Consider the following 13,343-nt stretch of genomic DNA (forward strand, 5'->3'; position numbering starts at 1 on the left):
TGTTTTGTTTTTCATGTGCAACAACATGTTGCAGGCGAATATGATGTGCAGTGTGCAGGCTGACATGTGAGACGACCCATCTTGTAAATAATGGCCCATATCTACTTCCTCGATTCTCAAGGTCCACTTTTTCATGTAACATGAGTGTTTTTTTTTCATTAAATTTAGTAATTTAAATTTTGAGTTTGAAAACCTCTTTTAATATTGGGAAGAGAAGTACGCAAGTTCTCATATTTAGGGTTAGAAGTTGTAGATCCAATGCGATTCTGAATAAAGAAGAAATGAAAGAGAGAGGTGATGACTCGTGGGATCCAGATGAAGGAAAGGAAAAGCAAAGCAAAAAAAAAATTGTGAAATAAGGCAAAAACGATTTTAGGGTTAGAGTTTCTTAGCAAATGTGGGACAAGATGGAAAGGAGAGCCCCTGGGAAAGGGGAAGAAAAGAATGACTTAAGTCTCTGTATGCTTGTGTTTTATTTTGGACATTGTCACACTGCTGGGTTCCTTCATCCAAATCGCAAATAATTCATTTAAAACATAAACAAAAAAATTGTGTACAATGTGTCAAATTATGATTGGTAGAAAGTTAGGAATTTCTACTTTCAGAGGAATGAGGCAAATATTTTCCTTTTTATAGGACCTCATGAATAGGGCATTTGTCGAGTTTACTTCTTAGGTCAAAATAGTCCATATCAAAGATAAGGCATGAGCCAACACATGTATTGTGCAATCTCTTTGGTTCGCATCTAGTAAGTATTAACCATACTTAACATGATATGTGCTCTAGTTTGTGCTTCTAAGTTAATTGAATATAAGAGTTGCGTCTATATGAGTAAATACTGTTAAGTACTTGATTTACAAAATTACGAACTCTTTGCCCTTAAATTTTAACTTTTTGAAGGCAACAAAAAGGACAAAAATGATATATGGAATGGAGAGTGATTAATGAATTTCTGTTGTTGGATCATCAAGTGGTTGGTATGGTCACGCGATGGCTAATCAGAGCTCCAACTCTTTTAGAATTTTTTTTTTCCTAACTACAGAAAATGAATAATGTCATGGACCTCCTGATAAGGGGGTTGGTGAGAGATAGTGACACTCTTTATTTCCCATTCCGAGCAAGCCCTACCAACCCAATTAGTGAACAAATACTCCAAAAACTCCTCTAAATCTTTTTCTTTTCCTAGAAAAGGCAGAGTACACCATTTCAAAGCACAAGGTACAACCCTTCAAAGCACAAAGGCAGGCACCTAACATGTTGAATATACAAATTTCCCCACGTGGGAAAATAGAACTTCCTCATTTATATTTCAAATTTCTGGTGTCAGAATTGGTTGGTAAATGGTAGAGAGAGAGTCCATCAATCGCCACCTACGACCACTCCCACCAAAAACCCAACTTTCCATTCCGCCAAGCATCCATTAGAGAGAGAAAGCGAGACAACTCTTAAAAGAGAGAGGGAAAGCGAGACAACTCTTGAGAGAGAGAGAGAGAGAGAGCGAGATGGCCCAAGTGAGCAAAATCTGTAGCAATGGAGCTCAAAGCACCAATCTTTTGCCCAATGTTTCCAAACCCCAAATACCCAAATCTTCAAATTTACTCTCATTGAAGTCACAGTTTTCGGGATCCTCAAATTCTTTGAGTTTGAAGATGAAAAAAGGGTTTCTGGGTACTTGTAAGGTCGACAAAGTGAGGGTTGATCCCCTTAGAGTTTCAGCTTCAGTTGCCACAGCAGAGAAGCCGTCGACAGTTCCAGAGATTGTGTTGCAGCCCATCAAAGAAATCTCGGGCACCATAAAGTTGCCGGGTTCCAAGTCGTTGTCGAATCGGATTCTGCTTATTGCTGCTCTATCTGAGGTATAAAAAAGAGTGTCTTTATAGCTGATTTGAATTTGATATAAGCCTGGTAAAGTGTGCTTGGGATTGGTAACCGTTGTTTGGTTGTTGAAAAGATGTGGGAAAGAAATTAAAACAATTTTTCTAGATTTTGATAATTGGGCTTATCCATTCTTTCACTAATTTAGTTTTCAATTACATTACAGATTAGAAAAGGATTCTGTCTGGTTGATAAGTAGATTGAATATTTTGTGGTTTGGTATCTGAAATGTACTTGGGGGGGATATAACTAATAAAACTGGAATGAGATCAGATATGTTTCTGTCGACTAATTAATTGTACTAGAATGTGGTTCTGTTTGGTGGATCGGAAACTCTTTAAAGCAAATTGAGTTGCTGGAACAGTATTAACCAAGTTATCCTATTAGAGAGAACGAATTCTGTTGTTCGATAGAGTGATTGATGATACTTCCTTTTGCTTCATAAATTTTATTTTCAAGATTTCTTTACATAACTATTGTTTTCATGCTATTATTCAGGGAACAACTGTTGTAGACAACTTGTTAGATAGTGATGATATTCATTATATGCTTGGTGCATTGAAAACCCTTGGGCTCAATGTGGAAGAGGACAAGGCAAACAAGCGAGCAGTTGTGGAGGGTTGCGGTGGTCAGTTTCCTTCGGGTAATGAATCAGGAGATGAGGTGCAACTTTTCCTTGGAAATGCTGGTACAGCAATGAGGCCATTGACGGCTGCAGTTGTTGCTGCTGGTGGACATTCGAGGTTCGTCTGATTTCCATATTAAACTAAAATTGTGATCCTGCCCCCTTGGATGGATATTTTTTTCCCCAACATTTTACATGACAGAACAATTTTCTGTTAAATACTTACATATTTATTGTAATTCAGCATCCTTGAAATCTGGTTTTATAGGAATTCGCTACAAACTAGTTTCATATTTTCAATGACTTTCCTGTAATATTAAAAATGGTCAGGTATGTGCTTGATGGGGTGCCCCGAATGAGGGAGAGGCCAATTGGAGATTTGGTTGCTGGTCTTAAGCAGCTTGGTGCAGATGTTGATTGTTTTCTTGGAACAAACTGCCCTCCTGTCCGTGTAATTGGAAAGGGAGGCCTTCCAGGGGGAAAGGTATGTTTTGCATCATCTTTTACAGTAATGGTTGTTTAATGTTTTGTTCTTGATCAAATTCATTGTAAACAATAAGATACTATGAAAGTCTGATCAATAATAGTCTCTGAATTTTATTGTGTTATTTGAGAATAAAATATCACTCTTGTATGTGTCAAAATATGATTTCTTCTTCCTGAGTCTCTTATGTTTTCTTTTTTGAATTTGCTGAAGCTCTTAAGTTCTTGGGAAGCTGAAGCTCTTTAGTTAAAAAGCAGAGAACTTATGCAATATATAATGTTTTAGTTGCCCAATTATTCATTGGCTTTTTCTAGGGAAGAGAACCCATTTTGATTTCTTGCACTTGGCGGTTTCAAAAAAGAAAAAGAAAAAAGGGGACATGATTTAGTCATTTGTTATATTTGATATATAAACTCTTTGCAGATGTTATCTCATGCTAATTAATAAATCAATAAATATTTTGCAATAGTTTCCTTCTTTTGAACTAAGCCTTTGTAGTGGTAATTCCTGCAGTGTTGACGAAGGTCATCATTTTAATCTATATTTATGTGCTGTTTTCAGGTGAAGCTCTCTGGATCAATTAGTAGTCAATACTTGACTGCTTTGCTTATGGCAGCGCCTTTGGCTCTTGGAGATGTTGAAGTTGAGATCATTGATAAACTGATTTCCATTCCTTATGTGGAGATGACTTTGAAGTTGATGGAACGATTTGGAGTCACAGTGGAACACAGTGATAGCTGGGATCGGTTTTGGATCCGAGGAGGTCAAAAGTACAAGTACGTCTTATTTATTATATAGCTGAACCAGTTTGTGAAATATAGTTGCGTTGTGTGTAACAAAATGAAAAAATCTATCAGGACACCTGGAAATGCTTTTGTAGAAGGTGATGCTTCAAGTGCTAGTTACTTTCTAGCAGGTGCTGCAGTCACGGGTGGGACAGTCACAGTTGAAGGCTGCGGAACAAGCAGTTTACAGGTATTTCACAGAGACCAAGATATTTTGTTTACTTCTGGTTACTTCCCCACTATGTGCATGATTTCAGATTGGTACAATCTTTAGTATTCTTGGGGCACTCCATTTTTCAATTCATAGTTACAACTGTGTCTCAGTGATTTTTGAAAAGTAGTTATGAATTGCATCTAGAAAATTCTAACAATCTTACATTTTTTTGGTCTTTCATTAATCAAGGGAGATGTAAAATTTGCTGAGGTTCTTGAAAAGATGGGTTCTAAAGTTACCTGGAGAGAGAATAGCGTCACTGTTACGGGACCACAACGAAATTCTTCCAGAAAACACTTGAAAGCTGTTGATGTCAACATGAACAAAATGCCAGATGTTGCGATGACTCTTGCTGTTGTTGCTCTTTTTGCTGATGGTCCAACTGCCATAAGAGATGGTATGGTGTATTTTAGTTTGTTTAATTGCTTGTGCTTAACGTTTTAATTTTATGTAGACAGTAAAGGTAAAGCGTGGGTGGAGTCAATATAGGTCTCAGATTTTCATGTTTCGAAGTAAATAAGCAAAAAAGAAAAAGAAAAGGAAAAAAAACTTAGAAAAACGAAAATAAAGAATCTAAAACTTATGCAGCAGTAATGGAAGCATTATTGTATACTGAAATATAAGGTTCATTGGCACTATACAACAATTTTTTTTTTTTCGGAAAGCTTTTAGCGACCTTATTTAGTGAGTTCAATGAATAAAACCCTAGCAATTTTACGTTGTGGAGGATCAGCTATCCGTTTTTGTTCTGGAAAACAGCAGTGTATGTAATGCTACTAGAGTCCTAGATACTGGAATTCCCCTTTGTTCGTCCTTCCACTTAACAGCTGGTACAAGCACACTAACACTGAAAAACTACCAGTAGTCACTACATGGGGGGTGACATCTTTCTTCCTTTAAAATTAACAAATAAATTTCTTGGTAGATGGGATCCCTGTTAAAAGATGGAGGCCCCTTGGAGAGAAGAAAGTTGAGAGAAAAAAAATCTTTTTCATATAGTTGTTGAAGAAGTGAGAATGAATTTTTATTTTTATTTTCAGGTCAAAGCCCTTGTTGATAAGTATATAATTCGAGATTAATCATTTTTCTTATCAAAACAGAATGCTCATGGTTTTAAAACTACTGCATGTTATTCAAAAATTACTTGTGAAAACACCTGCCTTGACTTCTTGAGTTTGTATTCTTCAGTGGCAAGCTGGAGAGTGAAGGAGACAGAAAGGATGATTGCCATTTGCACTGAACTCAGAAAGGTCAGTTGTTAGTGGCTTTCCTTTTACTTGATATTATCATATTCCTACACCTTGTTAAGTATGCCTTCTCTAACATGCTTGTAATTTGTAAAATTATATTTCAGCTGGGAGCAACTGTCGAAGAAGGACCAGATTACTGTGTAATCACACCGCCAGAAAGATTAAATGTGACAGCAATTGACACCTATGATGACCACAGAATGGCCATGGCTTTCTCTCTTGCTGCATGTGGAGACGTTCCAGTCACTATCAATGATCCGGGTTGTACCAGAAAAACATTCCCTGATTACTTTGAAGTCCTTGGGAAGTTTACCAAGCATTGAACAGCTACTATAAGTATTTATATGTAGATAGGGAGAGAGAGAGAGAGAGAGAGGAATCATCCTTGTGCCTCTACAACCAAGCAAATGCAGATGGAAGCCACCCTTTTTTATTCTCTTTATTGCCTTGTAATTTTGGCAGATTATATTTGCAAGTTGAGCTCATTACTGTTTCAAAGATTGTGATCTTATTCTACTCAATAATAGTGCATTAGTGATTTGGTTCTTGGATCTTCTTTGTACCTTTCTTTGGGACAAACTCTCACATTTGTTTATGAAACTCAACTATTTGTCTACTCAATAATAGTGAATTAGTGAATTGGTTCTTGGATCTTCTTCTAATTAACAACTAGCACTGAAACTAGTACTGATCAGTGATCACCATATTTTGGGCTCGCATCTTTCTTCCTACAAAATGAACAAAGCAATCTACCGATCTATGGGAGCTCTGTTAAAACTCATAAAGATGGATGCCTCTTGGCGACTAAAAAGTTGAGAGAATTTTATTTTTCAAATAGTTGTTGGAAGAAGTTAGGTTGAATGTTTTCCAGGTTGAAGCCCTTGATATAATTCAATTCTTAATCTTTTGCTTGTCTGAACAAAGTGCTCGTGATTTTATTAGTCCTGCATGTTTCAAAAACTACAAGTGAAAATTTTCTTGAGTTTGTATTCTTCAGTGTCAAGCTGGAGAGTGAAGGAGACAGAAAGGATGATTGCCACTTGCTTTTGCACAGAACATAGTTAGTCTCTAGTGGCTTTCCTTGCACTTGATATTCCTACACCTTAATACATATGCCTTCTCTAACATGTGCGGGCATAATATTTCAGATGGGAGTAACAGCTGCAGAAGGACCGGGTTACTGTGTAATCACACCGCCAGAGAAACTAAACGTGACAACGATAGACACATACGAAGACAACAGAATGGCCATGGCTTTCTCTCGTGCTGCCTGTGGAGACGTTCCAGTTAAGGATCCTGGTTGTCCCAGTAAAACATTCCCTGACTACCTTGAAGTTCTTGGGAGGTTTACCAAGTATTGAACAACTATTATATAAAACATTTATAGCCAAAGCAATGCAGATGGAAGCAACATTCTTTTATTCTCTTTATTGGCTTGTAATTTTGGATCACTAATTTTGCAAGTTGAGCTCATTATTGTTTCTAAGATTGTGATCTTATTCTACTCAACAATAGTGAAAATTGGTGATTTGGTTCTTGGATCTGCAGACCCTTTTCTCTTTTTACCTTTCTATGGGACAAATTCCATCACATATGTTTATGAAACTCTAAACTATTAGTTCATCCCAAAAGCACTTTTTGTTTGTCATTGCATAGGTTTCTAGCAGCACCGTCCTGGATCTACTATACTATGAGAATAGCCATGATTGCTATATACTTTATTAGTAAACTACAAGTTGTGTAGATTTAATCACGTGTCCATGTCCAGCTTAGATTAACTTGCAGGGCATGGAACATGATGCCAGGATATTAAATAAGAGGCTACCAAGACATGTTCCCCTGTCTTTTTTGTATCAGATTCACATGGAGATGGTGATAGCTGAGTAAAATTTATGTTTTCAATAACATACATAACAACCAATGCATCTTGAGGATCAACTGTACTTAAAAATGCAGTATTCTTGGTATCTGCTACGTTACGATTTATAATCAACTTGTTCTATTCAATGGAAAATAGTCGGCTCATACCTCGAAAGTAAAAAATTATCGTGTGAAATTGAAACACGATTCATGTGTCAAACTATAACTTATAAGTGAGAAAGAATGACTTCTTTGAGCTAATCAGTGAAAAGTTGAGTAAATTGAGAAGAGAGGAAGGCTTTATTCTAATGAGGAGTAAAAGATGAATTTAAAAATTGGGATAATCTTATTCCTAGTGGCAGTAGCCAAGATAAAAGGCAGATAAAAAGTGGTTCGAAAGACCAAAATTAGTTTTAGTCTTTATGGTCAGAATTCCAAAATGTAAGAGCATTATAGATGGGTGCACCAGTTGATGTATATCATAAATGTATTGGAGTATGTTGTAGGGAACGTGGGGCACAGGTGTAGGTGTGATTTCTTCAGCATTACTCTTCATTTTGAGTTGAGGGGGCAATTGCCAATTAGCTTTTTTATGAAGTAATGCAGTTTGGGCTTCTTATCCTGCAATAATATTACATTTGCAACTACCCACATGATCCTAGTCTGCCCATAAATTGCAGTATAAGATACCAAATAAGACTTCTTGGAAAGATGCTTTTGCCTTCATTTCAAGTAAGTTTTGCATTATAAGTAGTGTCTCCCATAGCCTTTAAATCATGTTTGTATAGTTAAAACGGGAAATTATTGTGTCATACTGGAACACAAAAATATTGGTGGGCGGTGAATTTTGACTTTAAGATATGATATCAATAAATTTACAAGTGTTATATGAGTTGATTGGTTACATCACGGAGCTGATGGTACAGTCTCATCTAAACAAGATGACAGAATGATGAAAATGATCAACCTTTATGTAGAAAGGCTTCTTGCCAGATCAAGATGTAATTGCATGTAATAAGGTTGAACAATCACACATGACAATCACGGTCTGCTTATGATGGAATTGTAAGCTCACCTACCACATAATAAAAAAAATTAAGAAAACAAATGTAAAGCCTACTTTGAAATACAAATTCCAATCATTACGATCATTATGTGTTGCATTTGTCAACATAATCATGATCAGCTTATTCATCTAAGGGGGAAAAAAGACATTAATTATAGTCTTGGACAATTTTGTAGACGAAATGGTATGCAGACCTTAATAATAGCTTTCACTAATAGAAAATATAAAATACTCAAAAGTGTTCGACACTTGTAATTGCATAATAGTTCAGTATATTTATGATATAATTCAATCAACTCATTTTTTTATATATTAAAAAAAAAGGGAAATTAATCATTTCATCTTACTCATTGAATGTAAGCTCAAAAAAATTGATCAATGAAATGTAAAAGCTCAAAACAGTGACACATAACATGTCATTTTTTGATGTTCAAATCGAGATGTTTAATGTAAAAGTTCAAACAATCGAGATGTTCAAATTTTCTGAACTTTTTAAAATACTAATTGATGTAACACATAACATGTTCTTCTTTGATTTATCATATATATAAACAATAACATGTTATTATTTATAAACTATAATTGTAATGATTAATGCATCCTAAATCTCCATTATGAGAGAATTGCAATTCTCAATCCCCACATTTCTCACATATTTCAACGGTGATAAACTAAAAAAAGAGTCAAAATCTCAGCAAGCCAAAAAAAAAAAAAAAAAGTCAAAAATCTTAAGCAAAAAAAAAAAAAGAGTCAAAAATCTCATCCGCACCATCTCCAACAAACCACATCCCCACGCCTCCTCAAATCCCAAACTTAATTATAACTCCAACCCAAATATAGAGAACTCTGTCACACAAAATATCCAAAAATAAATATCCCAAAATAAATGGGGCAAAAATTTAGAGGTGTTCACAACCAATCAAATGATAATCTTACAGCTTGAAATTGGGTAAACCATTACTTCCTCCTTGCATTCCTGCATCTCCATTGAAACAGTGTTTGAATTTAACAGCCACAACAAAAAAACAATTTTTGAATTTACTTTTTTTGATCGAACAAACAATCTTTGAATTGTTTTCCTGTTCAAAGCAGAAATGAAACCAAAAGTATCAACAGCAAAATGACACCAAAACTAGCTTTCTATGATGCTTTGCAGAAAACTACCATCGATTTAACAGATTTAATTAAGTTGTACAGTTATTTGTCTTCTTGATCTCCATTACTGCCCCCATTTCAATAAATTACAGTTCTTTGTCTTCTTCATCTCCATCACCATCTCTGCCTCTCTCCTCTCTCCTCTCTCCTCTCTCTCTCTCTCAACAGTGATTAACCAAAATAAAAGCTTTGAACTTTCTTTTTTACTCTTTCTGCATAGACCTATAAACCCAAAAGGAGAGAAGCCACTGCCACCAACAACAACCCATCTCTCCAAGAAACCAGAAGATTCCCATTATCAATCAGAACATGAAAAAGAGCTAAAAAGATAAAAAGGAAAACACCAACCATTGCCCCTCACTTTTCTTATCTTCAACACCATCACCACCACCACCACCATCCCCACCATTCCCACCATAAGAAATTTCAAGGTACCCAGTTCCTCAAACCCTAAACCTGACCCAAATCCCACACTTCCCAGTCAAAATTCACGGAACCAAGACCTGGGTTTTGTCCACATTTTCCATAGAAAATGACCCAGCTCAAGCACCTTGACAACAGTCCTCCAACTCCAGGAAAGTTCAAGATGGACAAGTCTCCTTACATTCACAGGCTTCGTTGGCACGGCTCTCTTGTCAAGCTCACATTTTGGTCTTTTATCTTCTTGGGCTTGATCTTGATCTTCTTCTTCCGGTCACCGTCGTCCAATTCTCTACCGTCCGATCCCTCTCGCCGTTCTCTCAGAACCTACAATTGGGGTGGACCCGCCTGGGAAAAACGTGTCCGGTCCTCGGCCCGAGTTCGGTCCCGCCACGGAATGTCTGTTCTGGTCACCGGGGCGGCCGGGTTCGTCGGGACCCACGTCTCTGCGGCGCTCAAACGCCGAGGAGACGGTGTGCTTGGTCTGGACTGTTTCAATGACTACTATGACCCTTCATTGAAGAGAGCTCGCCAAGCGCTTTTGGAGCGGTCTGGGGTGTTCATTGTGGAAGGCGACATCAATGACTCTGCTTTGTTGAGCAAGCTTTTCGAGGTTGTGGCGTTTACCCATGTGATGCATTTGGCTGCTCAAGCTGGTGTGAGGTATGCCATGGAAAACCCTGGCTCATATGTGCATAGTAATATAGCTGGTCTTGTTAATCTTCTTGAAGTTTGTAAAAATGCCAATCCACAACCTGCTATTGTTTGGGCTAGTTCTAGTTCTGTTTATGGACTTAATACTAAGGTACCCTTTTCTGAGAGAGACCGGACTGACCAGCCTGCTAGTCTGTATGCTGCTACCAAGAAGGCTGGTGAAGAAATTGCACACACTTATAATCATATCTATGGCCTTTCCCTTACTGGGTTGAGATTCTTTACGGTTTATGGTCCCTGGGGAAGGCCTGACATGGCCTATTTCTTTTTCACGAGGGATATATTGAAGGGGAAGACCATTCCAATCTTTGAGGCAGCTAATCATGGCACAGTTGCAAGGGATTTTACCTACATTGATGATATTGTGAAGGGCTGCTTGGCGTCATTGGATACTGCTGAGAAGAGTACTGGGAGTGGGGGAAAGAAGAAGGGGCCTGCTCAATTGCGGGTTTTCAATTTGGGGAATACATCACCTGTTCCAGTTTCGGATCTTGTGACCATTTTGGAGAGGCTTTTGAAGGTGAAGGCCAAGAGAAATATAATGAAGTTGCCTCGTAATGGGGATGTTCCGTTCACGCACGCAAACATCAGTTCGGCTCAGAGGGAACTTGGGTATAAGCCCACAACAGATCTGCAGACAGGGTTGAAGAAATTCGTTAGGTGGTACGTCAGCTACTATTCTGGTGGGAAGAAGGCTTCTGGGTGATAAATTCTTTTGATTGTGTGGTAGATCCTTTGAATTCTTGTTCATTATAATTCTTATGATTGTTTTTAACATTTCCGTCATTGCCCTGGGTATCGGTTTTCTATATCTTAATGATGTAATGCCATATGAGGAGGAACCTTGTGACCTACAGTGAAGAAGTTTTGTGGTTGGGGGACATTGTTTTCTGAGCACTCCCATGCTGTATTAAGAGAATACGAGGACCATCTCTGTTTTTTTCTTGGAATGTAATTGTTGGAGCTACGGCGTTGTAGAATTAATGACTGATAGAGCATATGCTAATTGGTGGACATGTATCATTGCCATGCAATTCAATAAAATAGCACACGATAGTTTGGTTCCTTCCTTACTACTATATGAAGTGAATCACAGTTACTTTTGTGTAATACCTTATTTGTTTATCATAAAATTTGTTTTGTATAATTGATGTCCATCAATTCCTTTGCTGCATTTTTATGGATAATCTTGCAGCTGACTTTGTTGCCCTGCACTCTGACCTTTTAGAGCCAGCTTAAGTGTGTCATGTCGCTCATCTGCAAGACTAAGCCTGCATGCCCCTTTGTTGGCTTAGACTTAAGGACAGATCATTCTTGTATGTCAGGTTTGCACTTCAGTTTTCTTTTGCATCCTGGTTTATATTGTCATTAATACAGATGGCATGTGGGATATGCTCAAATTATATGTTCTTCTAGGCTGTTTATTCCTTGTGAATCTTCTAGGAATATCTGAAAATTCATTACTAGAGTTTGGTAAGTTATAGATGGAATAAAACTCACTTTTGTGTTTCTTTCTAGTTTCTACATAGAGGAGTGTTTTACTGTATTCCCCTAAATGAAATAAGAAGCCAAAGAACTTCTAATCATTACTCTGATTAGTAAATGGATCTCTCTATCATTTTGTTCTCTCCCAATTTAGGGGTTCTTATTAACTTTTTTTCTTATCTTTTGATGAAAGGCAAATAGTATGGAAGTACTTCAAAAGTGGAAAGTGAAAAACTTCCCAATCAGAGTACCTACAATTCACCACCAATGTAGCAATTTCCAATTTCTGATACTCAATATGACATATCCATTCTGAAATGATAATTTTGGCAATCCAAAAATTTGTTTATATATCTTCCTTTTTATCTTCAATTTCCTTTGTTAAAACTTTGCAGACTTGACCTTTTTCTTTGCTTCTTCCTCTGATTTTGAAAGACCTTTTCGGCATTATATGTATCCTAAAACTACCACAAGTAACTTTGTCATTCTTTTCTGAGTTATGTTTCCTTATTAGTGCATGGGATAGTGTTGTCTATTGTCTTTGTTTAGCAGTGAGTTGTGATAAAGATGATAATTACATAGTTCAAACACCCGGTTGGACTTTTCCAGTATGCAAGTAGGGTAATTAAAGATTGAAAGGTTTTGCATAAGCAGCAGTATGTATAATAGCAGTGCCCTGGAAGAAAAGAGTTGCTTTGATTTTCATTACAATTAATTTATGTTCTATAATCATTCTCATGCTCTGCAAATTTTAGATCCAGAAGGCAAGGATTCTCTTGGCTTTGTTAAACTTTTTGCAAATGCTTTCTATATTAGTTTGTATTTAAAGGCTGATAAGTTGCAGGAACATTGAATCGTTGAGATTTTTTGCTTTAGGCGGTAAATGATGCTTCAAGAAGTTCGAGAAAGGGTAATATTCTTTTGTCAGATATCTGGCGTATTATGTTATCAAAACTGTTAATCTGGAGCATACGTTCAACAAGAAACCATCTAATTGTGTTAACATATAACATGTGTTGGGTAAAAGAAAGAAAATATTAAGTTTTGGCAGAACATGCAGAAAAATGATGCTTATTTCTTCAGGAGTATGAGGCCAGAGTATACACCATTGCCTCCTCTATGTGTCAAGCCTGCTGATTTCTAAAGGTTGTCTTCCTTCTTGTCCCTGACATTTGACATGTAGAATGGAACAAATTGGGAAAGCTTCAAGTGTAAGGAGTTTTCTACCTATCTGTTTAACATCAAGTTTATTTGTGATGTTGTGGTTTTTTCGTTTTGTCTGTCATTATGCGCTTTGGTGGGAGGCCGCCCCCCATTAACAATTGAATTATTTTGATGGCCTGAATCTAGGCTTCCCATTTGGACACTTCGGAGAACTGAATTATTTTGATGCCTGCTTTAACTTGTCAG

The 13,343-nt window shown here is 37.0% G+C and overlaps 2 protein-coding genes across 2 annotated transcripts; both read left to right on the forward strand.

Annotated features, from left to right (window-relative positions):
- Nucleotides 1-1,322: 1,322 nt before the first annotated feature.
- LOC110748971 (RNA 3'-terminal phosphate cyclase/enolpyruvate transferase, alpha/beta) lies at nucleotides 1,323-5,784 on the forward strand. Its single transcript, XM_021948962.2, has 8 exons — nucleotides 1,323-1,856; nucleotides 2,374-2,618; nucleotides 2,831-2,984; nucleotides 3,546-3,760; nucleotides 3,842-3,959; nucleotides 4,173-4,380; nucleotides 5,172-5,233; nucleotides 5,338-5,784. The coding sequence occupies exons 1-8, from the start codon at nucleotides 1,503-1,505 to the stop codon at nucleotides 5,554-5,556; spliced, it is 1,575 nt and encodes a 524-aa protein (XP_021804654.2). The 5' UTR covers nucleotides 1,323-1,502; the 3' UTR covers nucleotides 5,557-5,784.
- Nucleotides 5,785-9,136: 3,352 nt separating this feature from the next.
- GAE4 (UDP-D-glucuronate 4-epimerase 4) lies at nucleotides 9,137-11,514 on the forward strand. Its single transcript, XM_021949199.2, has one exon. The coding sequence runs from the start codon at nucleotides 9,847-9,849 to the stop codon at nucleotides 11,152-11,154; it is 1,308 nt and encodes a 435-aa protein (XP_021804891.2). The 5' UTR covers nucleotides 9,137-9,846; the 3' UTR covers nucleotides 11,155-11,514.
- Nucleotides 11,515-13,343: the final 1,829 nt, after the last annotated feature.

Source organism: Prunus avium, chromosome 2, assembly GCF_965620075.1.
Source record: "Prunus avium chromosome 2, drPruAviu1.hap1.1, whole genome shotgun sequence".
Classification (NCBI taxonomy): Eukaryota; Viridiplantae; Streptophyta; class Magnoliopsida; order Rosales; family Rosaceae; genus Prunus; species Prunus avium.